This window comes from Camelus bactrianus, chromosome 9 (assembly GCF_048773025.1).
Source record: "Camelus bactrianus isolate YW-2024 breed Bactrian camel chromosome 9, ASM4877302v1, whole genome shotgun sequence".
NCBI classification, from domain to species: domain Eukaryota; kingdom Metazoa; phylum Chordata; class Mammalia; order Artiodactyla; family Camelidae; genus Camelus; species Camelus bactrianus.
In genome coordinates, this window is record NC_133547.1 from 27844766 (window position 1) to 27857976 (window position 13211).

Below are 13211 nucleotides of genomic sequence, written 5' to 3' on the forward strand. Positions count from 1 at the left end.
GAGGGCGCGGCGGCCCGGGACGGAGGCGGGGCCGGGGAGCGGGGCTCGCCCCGCGGGAGGGACGCGAACGGCCCCGGCCGGCAGCACGTGCCCCCGACGGCAGGCCGCCCCGACGGGAGCTCCGCCCGGGCCGGGCCGAGGCGGGCCCCGGGGGCGGCGGGCGGGAGCGGGGAGGCGCGGCTTCGCGGGGGTCTGTGTGCGCTGGGCCGGGAAGGGGAGTCGCGGAGCGGGCGGAAGGGCTCAGAGCAAATCCATTTTACTTCATCTGTAAACTTTTTTCCTTGCTTACAAAAGAAATACATGGTGGTTATGAAACAAATTCGCGGCGTAAGAAAGTGAGTGTCTTGTTAGTCCCCCTGCCACTGCTCCCGCGCCCTCCCTGTCGGATCTCTAGCCGGGAGCTTCGGGGCCCGGCGACACTGAGGATTTCTTCCGGGAAGGCGCGCCCCGGCGTCGGTCCTCCGGCCAGAAGGGGGCGGCACACCGCGCGCCCGGCGGCCGGCGGGTCTCTCTTCCATACGTCGCTCTCGTGACCGTCGGCGCTACATACTGCGCCTGCGCAAGCGCCGCGGCCTTTTTTCCCCCGCGGAGCCGTGCTGGGCCTGCAGCTCTGTGGCAAGCCGCGGACTCGGGTCTCTGTTCCGCAGGATGGTGAGTGGTTATCCCGATCTGGGGGCCACGGATGCACTGGGGTTCCCTCTCGTTGGCGTAAGGCCCGCCTCGGGTCCTCCTAGCGCGGCGCGGGGATCGGATGGCGATAGATTGCCGGCTCTTCCAGAGTCGGGCTGCCGCTCCCAGCATGGCCTTAATGGCTGCCACGGCGCGCGGGCACGGGGGGAGGGGTGGAGGGAGAGGGAGAGCCGGAGCCGCGATCTGGGCATGGGGTGAATTTAGGGGACCAGCTGCGGGGCAGGGCAGGCTCGGCAGAGGGGGCACCGGCGGGCGGCCGCGCGGGCAGGTTGCACGGAGCCGGTCCCGGACTCGCTGGGGGATGCAGGAGTGGGGACGGGCCGCGGCTCCTCGGACCCAGCTCCGCCCGGAGAGCCTCGGGCAGGCGAGCTGTTCGGAAAGCCTGTGTTGTTGGGCCGAAGAAGCAGCTGTTAAGCCAGACTTCGTCAGTAGAGCTTGAGGGTTGGCGTCTCTGGACCCCGAAAGGAAGCTCATTTAGTTTGGTATCGTCTCTTGCCTCTTTGTCGAGATGCTCGTTAGCATCACTTTTTGACGACTTGAATGGTGGGGGTGTTGCTTTAGTTGCTCGGGGACAGTGCTGTTCCGATCGGGAGTGACTGCTGCGTATGTCTTTTGGCCAGTTGAGTTTTGCAGCAGGTAACTTAGGCTTTTGAAAAACGTTCGTTGAGAGAGGGAAACGGGAGGTTTGGTTCTGGAAATGGGACAGTCTCAAGAACACACTGACGTTTGGCAAGATTGTTGTCCTGAGCGGTGTTTTGCAAAAGTGTGGCACAAGGACTGTTGCTCATCCAAGAGGGAAGAAAACTAGAGAGTAAGTGTTAAAAGACTTAAAATCAATGTGACAGTTTTATATCTGGTAACTATAATACAAAAAATTGGCGTGCATTTTTACGTTTTTTCATTCTATTTTTCTTCAATGATTCACTTCTGTTTTATAAAATTACCAATCTTGAGAGACGGTAGGTAGGAGGGAAAGTGATTGGAAGTTTAAGTGTTATTTTGTTACACAGTTAACTCAAAAGTATCGTAAGCTAAAACATTTATCAAAGTTTTAATAACCTTTTTTTTCTTAAAGGGGTTTGTTAAAGTTGTCAAAAATAAGGCCTACTTCAAGAGGTACCAAGTGAAATTTAGAAGAAGACGAGGTATGGTCAGTCTTTCATGTTTACAATATTTAAAAAATCTGCTTTGCAGTGGAGCAGGCTTTCTTAATTTATTATTTCTTTCAGAGGGTAAAACTGATTACTATGCCCGGAAACGCCTGGTGATTCAAGATAAAAATAAGTACAACACACCTAAGTACAGGATGGTCGTTCGTGTGACCAACAGAGACATCATTTGTCAGGTGAGCTGTGTTGCCGTCTGCAGTAGTGGCTGGTGCGCCCCCCAGCACTCCGCGTTCCCTGTGCTAGGGGGGTTGTACTGGGCAAGCAGACACGTGTGGATCAGGTCCTTCCAGTCTAGCACCTGGCACTCCAGGACACCTTCGCCGAGTGAGTGAGCAGGTTTTGAGTTGGGGCCTGGAAAATCGGTACTTTAAAAAATACTCTGAAGATAGCTGTTTGGCAGTCCTGACCCCGTTTAATCCCATTCACTTTCTAATTGGGAAAGAGTAGAGAAATTGATGGTACTGTGCTGTTTTTGTAGGATTGGGAGGATAATTTTGAGACGACCAAATTCTTGCCCACTCCAGTTCCAGTAGAGCAATAGAATTTGTCGTGGACTAAGTCCACACAGCCACTGCTCTGCAGAGGTGGGTGGTTGAGAATGTTGTTAGATTCTTTGAGATTGTTCTTATCCCTGCTTATTGTTTGAAATAGGTTCTAATAAGTAAGCATGAAGATGTCTCCCATGTAAAAGACCTCCAGAAAATGGCAGTTTGTTCCTAGAGGTACTTTTCTGGGCTTTTACATAGTTGAGACTTGCAGGAGGTAGGCACACATGCTTTCATAGTTGAGACTTGCAGGAGGTAGGCACACATGCTTTCTGGCCAGACTCATTTGTTGGTTGTGAAGGCCATCTCTTCATACCTAAAGTTCAGGTGACTAAACATGAGATATCTGAAACATTGTTGGACTTAGATATGCTTGGTTCAAAAGATGTTTGAAATAATGGGGGATTCCTCTTTGATTTTTCTCAGTGCCTCCTTAATTCACTAGCTAACCCAGCTCAGTTTTTTCCATATTCAGAAGTAAGGAACTACAGTGTAACTTATTCCAAAGGCATTTTAGTATTTGATGTCTGTGTGGTAGTTTGAGACTTAATACTGTGGCATTAGTCAAACATACTTACAGACTCATAATCCTACCTGCTATCGTTGACCAAGCCGTAAACTGCAGTTGGGGGTGAGTGGGTTTAACAAAGACAAATCTTAAGTGAGCTTCTCTATGTCTAGCTTTTTGTGAAGTCCTTTGAAAAAGCAAGCAAGTGATCAGACAGCAAAGACACACGTTACTAACCCGGGTTTTCTTTTCCTGTAGATTGCTTACGCCCGTATAGAAGGAGATATGATAGTCTGTGCAGCTTATGCTCACGAGCTCCCAAAGTACGGTGTGAAGGTCGGCCTGACCAATTACGCTGCAGCGTATTGCACTGGCCTGCTGCTGGCCCGCAGGGTATGTACGAGATGAAGCGTATTTTGGAATTAGCTCACGGGGTGGATGTTTGCACGTGGATAAGACACCTTCAGCTGTGGGGACAAAGGATGCTTGCTGTTGCCTGGTAGCTTACAAGGGTGTCACCAGGGAAGATGGTTTTATGCATACATTGAGATGGAGACGCACTTTTCTAATCTGGGGAAGCCGTTTTTCTGGTTTCTGCCCTGTTTGTCGGGTGTATCCAGACCAACAGAATTGTCTGCAGTGATGGCCACCTGTATGTACTCTGTGCTGTCTGATCTGATAGTCATGCATGACATGTAGCTGCTGAGCACTTGAAATGTGTCTAGTGCTACTGATGAACCGAGTTTTTAACTTAATTAAATGTGAATAGCCCCTTGTGGCTATTTGGACAGATGTGTGCAGAAGTGTAGATCTTCTGACGGTCAGCGTCCATTAAAAATGCAGACTCGACTCCAGAGCCTCAGAATTTATATCCGAGTGATTTATACGCATGCTGTATTTTGAGAAGCAGTGTCTGAAATTTTGGGGGCTGGGGCAGGCATTTGTGGGGGATTTCGTTTTTGTTTTAATAATACTTGCCTCTGGGTGGCAGCATTTCCTATAACGTGCAGAAGGGAGATGAAAACGCGATCTTTGCCTTTTGTTGGTTATGGACATTGATTTGCAGTGAATTGTTAAGCATGCATCATTGTTGGGACCCACGTATTCACTGGTCATCAACGTGTTTGGGTGGGGAACATTTTTATTGGGGAGCATCTCGGTGCAAAGGCACTACTGGGGAAGCAGTAGCCAGGTGACAAGTACTAGCAGAAGAGTGGCTTGTGTGAACATGAGGAGGTGGCAGCGTAAAGCCACGGAAGGTGTCCTCTTCAGCACACGCTCCTACTCCTAATATTTTAATCAAATTAAGCAGAACAACATGTGATAACATTTAATATTTGCTTGTTGAATTATAGCCAAAAGTAACTTAAGACATGGGGAGATTACCTCCCAAGAGTAAGAAAGAATCAAGTTTAAGTATCATGTCCTAATTGTTACAAAAATCAGGTGTGGACAAAGTAGCAGATTCAGAAACTGTTAAACAGTTGCTGTGGTTGTGGGTGAAATTGGATGTCTGAAATTTTTTTGTAGCAATTAAAAATTGGTATTTAAAACTAGATTGGGATAAAGGGATAAGTGAAATTTTCTGTCAGGTCATAAAAGTTGTGATTTTTGAGATACTGTTAAAGTTGTTAAATATGTTTGGGCAAACATTTAGACTGGCTTCTTTGCTAATAGCTTCTCAATAGGTTTGGTATGGACAAGATTTATGAAGGCCAAGTGGAGGTGACTGGAGATGAATACAACGTGGAGAGCATTGATGGTCAACCCAGTGCCTTTACGTGCTACTTGGACGCAGGGCTTGCCAGAACTACTACTGGAAATAAAGTGTTTGGGGCGCTGAAGGGAGCCGTAGATGGAGGCTTGTCTATCCCCCACAGGTAATATTCAAGGCCTCCCTGCCGGGACTCTGATTCTGCACTGTTTCTAACGGCTGTGGAGATAACTGAATCAGTTAAACTGGTAGTCATCGTTGTGTGCCTGCAGTAGCGAGGTGCTGTGCAAAAGGAACCTGCCAGGGTGGGAAGGAACTGTTGTAACACGTTTGACAAGTGAAGAGACGAGTTCAGAGGTAAAATGCTTTGTCCAAGGTTCTAGAGCCAGTAAGTGGAAAAGCTAGCATTGAAGCCACTACCTTTTGTGTGTGGCTGAGCTCTGGTTAAAAATGGGCAACGCAATTCCACCACCACCACTCCCCTTGGGTTTTTTTTTTTTTTTTTTTTTTTAAATTCAGAATGAAAATTGGTTACTGAGTTATGGGAAAACAGGGAGTCTGGGGTGGGGGAAGTTTGGGAAAGATTTGTAAACTTAAACGGAATTAAGGGTGCAGGCTGCTCTTGGTAGCTAACAAGCAGGTTTAACTTTGTTGTTCCTTTGGCTTGAGTTAATGATTTTTGTTATTGTTGAGTAGATAACATCTTTTTTTTTTTGCCCCCCCTAACAGAGACCCTGGGGGTTGAACCCAGGACCTTGTGCATGCCAAGCACATGCTCTACCACGGGCTGTACTCCCTCACCCCCCAAGTAGATACATCTTAAGATTTATTAGCTTCTTAGAAATGTTTTAGTGGTTGGTAATTTGACAACCAAACTTTTTTTTCTGGCTTGCCATTTTTGGTGGGTGGGAGGTAAGCAATAAAATGTCACCTAACTGGAACTTACTTTTCTCACATGTAGTGGGAGGGCATTTTAGTTGGAGTGGGGGCTTGGCAGTCCCCTTGCAAGGCACCTGTTGGGACCTGAACCACTCAGTGCGTACTGAGGTACCACTGAGAGATCTGGGATTTAGGGAAGTAGTTTTGAAACCCTTTCCTGTGGGATATAGAGAACTTTATAGTGGTAAGTCTTGGTTCATTAATGGTTTTTGAAGGTGCTTGTGGCATGATTTTCGATCCTGAAATTAAGAAATCAGCTGCTGAATGATGATATCCCACTAACTGAGCAGTCAGTAAGTTGGTCCTTTGGTTGCATATGATGCAATTAATTGTTTCAAGACGGGACTGATGGCAGCTACTGAAGTGAATTCCTGCTAGTGAACTGATTTCAACCAATGTATACTAAAATACGAAAAACTTTATTTCAGTACCAAACGATTCCCTGGTTATGATTCAGAAAGCAAAGAATTCAACGCTGAGGTTCACCGAAAGCACATCATGGGGCAGAACGTTGCAGATTATATGCGTTACCTGATTGAAGAGGACGAGGATGCTTACAAGAAACAGTTCTCTCAATACATAAAGAACAACATAACTCCAGACATGGTAAAAAATTTTTAAATGCATGTATTGGTGAATTTATAGAACCGGGTTTACTACCTGTTTGCGGAGCTGGACTTGGCGACATGCTTTTAGGAATCTTAGATGCTGAAGGATGGCAGGCTTCAAGCATCCAGATCTAACGCTTTTGGGGGCTGTTGTGTATTTGGCTTTTCGATATTTGTAAATTTCATTCCTGTAGTCCTAGTTAGAAGCTGTTTTGTCTGATATGAGGTGCCAGTTACCACTAAACTCCGCTCATTTTGAGGCCATAGGGAAGCAAGATTCTTTCTTCCTCATAGCAGATAAGTGCTGTGTTCTGGACTTTTTCTGTGTCAGGCACGCGCACAGAAAGGTTCTGTCACTGGTTCTACATGATGTTGCAGAGGTGAAGGGACCCATGTTTGCAAAACTGAGTTTAACCACCTCTGAAGCTGAGTCTCCAGGGCTCTAAACACATGAGAGTAGTTGAAGGTGACAGTACCGGTTTCGATAGTGAAGGCACAACACAAAGGTCACAGGTTATAAAACTATTAGAAATGTAGCACTATATGTACACTGGTGGAGCACATACCAAGTAATTGTTTTATTAGGTTCTTTTCTGTTGGTGTATAGGTTGTATTTTGGCATAGCTGTGTCTGAAAATTGTTTTTAAAATAGTATTATAATTGAGGGAAAGAGCACTTTCTGTTAATTGTGTGCCTGTTAACACAGTCTAGGGCTGAATAAACACAGCTTGAGTTTTTGAGCTAGGAAATGGGTGGTTTTCATAGCAGCAATACAGATGCATGTTAGTTTTCACATGCGTGTGTTCTGTTAGCATGACGTCACCCTAGTAAAAAGATGTAGTTTTGACTGATTCTATTCTTTCTGCAAAATTTTCCTTCCTCAGCCACGGACGCGCAGTCTGTGTTTTCAGGTGTCTGTCCTGCTGCTTTGCTCTGTGCGTGCTGTACTTGAGCCAGATCACTGATTTTGTCTGTGGAGACCTCTTTGCTTACGCATGCCTGCTGAAGTCTCCTGCAGACGTCCGGTGTGTCCAGCAGGAAGTGGACTTTACCTAAACTCACGGTGCTCTTAAAATACCTGGTTGTGTTGCCTACACAACTGATCTCTTGGAGGAAATGAGCTGGATGGCTTAGATGTGTTAAATGACTATTTGAAGTCATCAGATGGATTTGCTAAGTACAGCGAGCAGAGAGCTGTAACAGCTTAAAAGAAATAGAGAAATAAACTTTCATAAGGAATTTAGGTATTTTGAGGTCTCGAAGGCAGTGAAAGTTTTTGCATTATTTTCCTTTGCTAATGTGCTTTATACAAATGCATGTAGTAATTGCATTTTATCCATATTGAACAGTTAATTCTAGAGCCCAGGATTGCTTTGACTCATTCTTGAGGAGAGCTGTAATTGTTACTGAATTTCGTGCATTTTACAGTTTTTCTTCATTACCTGATCTTCCACTTGATCAATAGTCATTTTGGGGAGGGGTTATTGAAACAATTCAGTTTACAATATTGTTTTTTGTTGAGTTTCAGAATGAAATTCTCATTAATGTATCTAATTGGATAGTCTTTCAGGGTTTTCAGGGAAATTGAGGCTTCTTTCTGGTTCTGCAGAGGCCCGATAGTGCTGCTAAGATACTAGTGATTTGTGGTAGGTCAAGAGGTTCCTGGTGTGCAGTCCTGGGATACCTTCTGAAAAGACCTATTAGATGTCAACGGGAAATAGAGATTTGGGGAATGTGGGAGAACAGATCAGTTTGGCAATTGCTTGTTTGTCCATAGACTCTTCATCTTAACGTCTTAAATCCACACTTGAATGAAAGAATTCAGGTCAGATGGTTTTAAGTGAATGTAAAATGTGTTTCTGCAGAAATCAGTTTGCTCTAAAATTGAGTGACTCAGAAGTATAACTGAATTACTCAGAAATGCATGCAGATTTTTCTTGAGGAAGATTTGAGTTTTGCAAAGTGACCGTTCACATTGCCTATGGTAAAAATAGGGAATTCCTTAGGGAAAGGATTAGGTACAGATACAGACATTAACCTAGTTTAGTTCCTTTTGAGATTCTCATTTAGAAGGACGAAATAGAGCACGTAGTGGAATACGGGATGTTACATTGTTTAGGGCGCATGAAATGAAACCCAGTACTGTTCGCTTTGCTTTGTTCCAGATGGAGGAGATGTATAAGAAAGCGCACGCTGCAATACGGGCCGACCCGGTCTACGAGAAGAAGCCCAAGAGAGAGGTTAAAAAGAAGAGGTACGTGCCTTCCTGTTATTTTGAAGATTGGAGGGGCTCCTTCTTGTTTTATCTCATTCAGACTCTGAAGTCGTGCAAACTCGATCACTGGCTCTGCATGATGTTGCAGAGGCGAGGGGAACCAGGTTTGCTAAAGCAACCGTGGTGACGGAAATGCACTAGCCTCGGGAGCTACCCAGGGGCCCGTTCTGTCCCAGTACATGGTCACTGTCGGTTACTATGTTTTTAAATAGGCTAATGGAATATAATTACTTTCTATTAGTCTTTTCACAGTTTGATCTTTGGAGTAGTAAACAGTGTTGATGAGTTTAAGCATTACACTGACATCTTCATTTGGTTCTTGGCTCTGTGGTAACAGGACAGTTGGGGTGGGGGAGTTAGATTAAGATCATAAACAACTGCATGTGTTGGAACTTGGATTATTTGACCTCCATCTTATTACAAAGTCTTTATAAGTTTTTCAAACCTCTTTCGCCATGGTTTTAAAAAATTATATTCCTTTCTCTCTTAACTTTGTTTTGTAGGTGGAACCGTCCCAAAATGTCACTTGCCCAGAAGAAAGACCGGGTAGCGCAGAAGAAGGCAAGCTTCCTTAGAGCTCAGGAACGAGCTGCTGAGAGTTAATGAACCAAACTACAATTTTTTATGAAGATTTTAAGACAGTAATAAACTTATTGACCGAGCAACCGTTTGTGTTAAGCTCTTGTTAATGAAACTGGGAAATACCTGAAATTAATAGTATTTTCCTTCAAGAAACAAATGTAGCTTTTCTCGGCAAATGTCTTGCATATTGACTCAAAGTTCACACCTGCTCCTTGGGCGTCTGTTCTTCCTGACAGGAGTTATCCCTTGAATTGTACGATGTGTAGTTTTTAAAAAGTCTGGCAAGCAGCAGAAAAACGTTCCACTAGAAGCATTTCTTCCATTCATTTATTGTAATCACAGATGAGTGGGAAGAAAAAGTACCTTCAAAGTATACAGCTTTAAAGTAAGCAAAACTGATGTTAATCCATAGTTTTAATTTTTGAGAGAAAGTCGTCCAGTGTAGGTCGTAATTTTTACATATATTCACTTTACCTCGGTGAACTCTTTAAGCAGAAAATACTGTGTTTTTTCTCACGGGGTGTTTGCATTTTATGGAGTTGTTGCAAGGCACATGCCAAATTTGAATAAACATGAAAGGAGAAAATATTAATCCTTGTATATGGCATTTATATGAGAAAAGTGTTAGGTGGATAAATTTACATGCCTCTTAAATAGCCCTTTGGCCAATAGGAAATACTGTTTGAAATGGAAAATTACTATAAAGTTGTATGATTTCAGAGCCCTGCTCTCAATGTCCCACTTTCTCAGCTCAAATTCAAGGTGGGTGGATCTGCATTGGGTCAGTGGCCTGAAGGTAAGCATTTTGAAGGACAGTTGGCTGGCTGGACACTGAGACCCCCTGAGTCCAGGGTGGTAGAAGCTTGTCTGTGTTCAGCCTCTCAGACCGGCCGTTACATAAACTGCCAAGTAGGACACTTCCTGATGGGGTTAAATTCTAAGAGGCTCAGTAAGAGCCACTCAACACTTTGAAGCCACATAAAATTTGTCTGAATGAGTTAAATGTGTTTATAATACAAGAAACCATGCTATTAACCCAACATTTGTTTATAAAGGAGTAATTTTAATTTACCTGTTTTTGCAGTCTTAATTTCTGTTACTGTGCAAACTTTACCATGCTAAGACATTAGTAAATTTATGTATAAATTTTCTGTTTTAAACAGCAGCTTCGATGCAAACAATGTTTCCAGCACTGGTATTCTGGCTAACAAAATCTACAAAATACGCTCACTGTTGATGTTTATGGAATGAAGCTTTTCACAGCATTATTTTAAGTCATTAGTCAAAATAGTTACACAGTGAATTTAGCAGGAAATGTACCAGGACTTCTAAAAGGGTAGAAATGAAATGTTTGGATCTTTTGATTCCGTACCTCCAGCCGTTACTTCTGCAGTCAACGTGTGGTTCAAGATGATGGCTTCTTAGGACCTGGGCAAAGGAGTTTTGTGTAACTGGCAGGGATTTAAATCAGGAGCCGTTTTAAAAAATGCTCAAGATTTTCCTTCGAAGGGCTAGGTTTCTTAAAATGGCTGCAATGTCCAAATGAACTAAGAATCATTTGTGTAGGAAATTTTCTTCCACAGTAATGTTTTCAGGTTATTTAGTATCAACGAATGTTCCATTTCCATTTGGTGTGCTGTGACTTTGAGAGCAATGCAAGAATACAGCTGCTTTTCTAGTTCTTCACGAATCTCGCTGGGAGCACCGTGCAGTAAGTAGTCTTTGAGCAACTGACAGGCTTTTGCCAAGTTTGGTTGTATGACTTCTGAAGTACACTTCATTGTACTCTGATCACAGCTAGTTCGACAATCTGTGCCGTAGACACAGTCCAGGTCAGACTCACAGTGACGGTCCTTGATGAGTTCTTTCAGGTTTGTCTCTGGCACAATTTTCCTCATGTCCAGCATTTTCAAGTCATACCTACTGTTATATCCTAGGGTTCTGGCACTGGTGTCACACATGAGGAAGTTCCCGTAGGGGCCGTGGAAGACGTCCTCCACGAATTCTAGGAGCCCGATGGCTATTTTAGCCTTCCGGGGCCATGCCGGTGCGAAGAGCTGGCCCATGCTGCTGCTGAGCCCCGACGGGACGAAGCGCTCCATGGCCCACGGAAGGCTTAGTCCATAAAGAGAGGCATGGTCGACACTTTCCGTCACATAGAGGTCGCCGCAGAAGCCCATCAGTTTGGGGGTGTGTTCTTTATCTTGAAGTATCACCATAAGGAGAAATTCATTTAATTGAAGAAGTGCCCATGCTGACTTTGCTTCTCCCAAGGAAACCTGGCCATCTTTGTCTCCATCAGCCACTGTCAAGATGAGATTAACCAGTTCAGAGAGGTTACCTTGGTCCCCTAACTTGGCCTGTAAAGAAAAGAATGGCTAATTAAGGAATGAAAAACGAGTACCTCACGTGTAACATGCACACTGGCTGACTTTACAGGGATCATTACCCTGCTGAGCAGTAATCTTGCTACTGAGTGCCCGTAAGAAATGTAGTACGTTGCTAAATATTTATGATGCCAACCTGAGTCAGGACTATGTCTTACGTGCTTGGGATAAAGCCTACTTTGCTAAGTTTATTTGTTAAGGGGTGGCCACCCCTGGGAGGGCTTGAGGTCCAATCCCTAGTACCTACATTGGAAGGGGGGGCACCCTAACTCCTGTAGCCTCGGCGGATCCTGTAGGTAAGTACAGTCAGCCAAGTCATTATTCTGTGCCTTATTCACGTGCTTACAAAGTTGCAGTGTAACTGGCCCGTATCCAAAGCTACAAGGGTCAACTACAAGTTATTTTCTCCTAGTTTGTAATTGTTAACAAGTTACTTTACAGGTTGTATTGTTCCAGTAATGAAGATTAAAAAGTATTTGCCTGTGAAGTTTCTCTGACACAAGTCTCTAGCATAAGTGGTCCAGAGAAAGGAGGTTTTGAGTGAAAACACAAGAGCAATAAAAATGAGAAAAAGAATCTTCCCAAGAGTACTTACTTCCATCTTCTAATAGTTTTATTTCATCTTTGAGAATTTCTTTAAATGCTGTGCAGTTAGGGACCAGCAGCTTGACCTCGCCTTCACAAAAAGAGTCAGTTACCGTGTCCAGCTGGGGGCAGCCTGTCTGCTTGGTGAGCTGCCAAAATGTCTCACTTGGACATTTTTAACTATAATAAATCATGTTAAACCTCCTCCATGTACTTTTTCTTTGATTTATTTGCTCAAGCTTGAGTCCCTGATAGAGGTCAGAGCACAGCATTTGTATGGCCTGGGACGGAGGCCCTGCGACCCTTCCAGACGACCCACTTCACATCAGCAAGCTGTGAAAAGCGCGGACTTTTTTTTTTTTTTTTTTTTTTTTTGCAGAGAGGGCATAGATTTGTTTGTTTGTTTGTTTAATGGAGGTGCCGGGGGTGGAACCCAGGACCTGGTGGCGCCACACGGAGCTATAGCCTCCTTTGCATCCCGTAAGTACTCACTTTAAAGAGACTGTAGACCATTTCTTTGAATTTCTGTACAGTAGTTCCCCTGGTTGGCTTATCAAATAACACTATTTCTTTTCTTGGTTCCAATTCAGTTCCAAAATCAAGATGAAGTTTTTGTTCCATTTGACATTTCACAACACCTGGTAGATTATCCCAAATCCCTAAATACATCTGTGAAGAGAATGACAAATTATGCTTTAGGCAAGTAGGAAACTCTAGTCTGCCATTATATTTTTAGTGTCCTCTTAAAAACAATCAACAAAACATTCAGATTGAGCTGACTTTCTGAATTGCAAATTTACAAATACTTAAACTTGTTTCCTTAATTTTTTGAAATTATAAAAGTATTGCATACCTAAATATATATTTTTGACCATGATCATCAATTTCATTAAAATTTTTCCATTTTTAAAATTGTACTAAAACATAAAAAGCAAAATTTACCACTTAACCGCTTTTAGCATACAGTTCAGTGGTATTAGATTCACGAAGTTGTGCTACCATCACCACCATCTATTTCCAGAACTTTTCATATTGTAAAACTGAAACCATACCCATTAAACAATAACACCCTGTTCCCCCTTTTCCCCAGCCCCTGCCATCACCAGTCTACTTCCTATCTTTATGATTTTGACTAAGTATCTCATGTAAGTGGAATCATAAAAAATTTGTCCTTATGTGACTGCTTATTTCATAATGTCCTCAAGGTTT

The 13211-nt window shown here is 43.8% G+C and overlaps 2 protein-coding genes and 2 non-coding genes across 9 annotated transcripts in view; 3 read left to right on the forward strand and 1 right to left on the reverse strand.

Moving 5' to 3' along the window:
* The first annotated feature begins 521 nt into the window (after window positions 1-521).
* Window positions 522-9113, forward strand: RPL5 (ribosomal protein L5). 2 transcript variants are annotated; one of them, XM_074369963.1, is made up of 8 exons: window positions 522-651; window positions 1766-1835; window positions 1920-2035; window positions 3171-3305; window positions 4590-4792; window positions 5994-6168; window positions 8339-8427; window positions 8952-9113. In XM_074369963.1, exons 1-8 carry the CDS (start codon window positions 649-651, stop codon window positions 9049-9051), a joined length of 891 nt encoding a protein of 296 aa, XP_074226064.1. In that variant the 5' UTR covers window positions 522-648; the 3' UTR covers window positions 9052-9113. The 2 variants fall into 2 exon arrangements, with proteins under 2 accessions (XP_074226064.1, XP_074226065.1); XM_074369964.1 differs by having other exon boundaries at window positions 525-651; window positions 5994-6171.
* Window positions 5825-5921, forward strand: LOC123615516 (small nucleolar RNA SNORD21). The gene has a single exon (XR_006723147.1). It is a non-coding gene; the product is annotated as a small nucleolar RNA SNORD21 (small nucleolar RNA).
* Window positions 8500-8631, forward strand: LOC123615517 (small nucleolar RNA SNORA66). Its single transcript, XR_006723148.1, has one exon. It is a non-coding gene; the product is annotated as a small nucleolar RNA SNORA66 (small nucleolar RNA).
* Window positions 9114-9340: 227 nt separating the features above from the next.
* DIPK1A (divergent protein kinase domain 1A) overlaps window positions 9341-13211 on the reverse strand; it is a 95153-nt gene continuing 91282 nt past the window's right edge. For 4 of the 5 annotated variants that reach the window (XM_074369958.1, XM_074369961.1, XM_074369960.1 and 1 more), the window contains 2 exons: window positions 12495-12671; window positions 9341-11390 (listed from right to left, as the gene is read on the reverse strand). In XM_074369958.1, the coding sequence (XP_074226059.1) occupies window positions 10578-11390; window positions 12495-12671 (990 nt within the window). In that variant the 3' untranslated portion in view covers window positions 9341-10577. The remainder of the gene's footprint in view (window positions 11391-12494; window positions 12672-13211) is intronic. The other variant, XM_074369962.1, reaches the window with a different exon arrangement.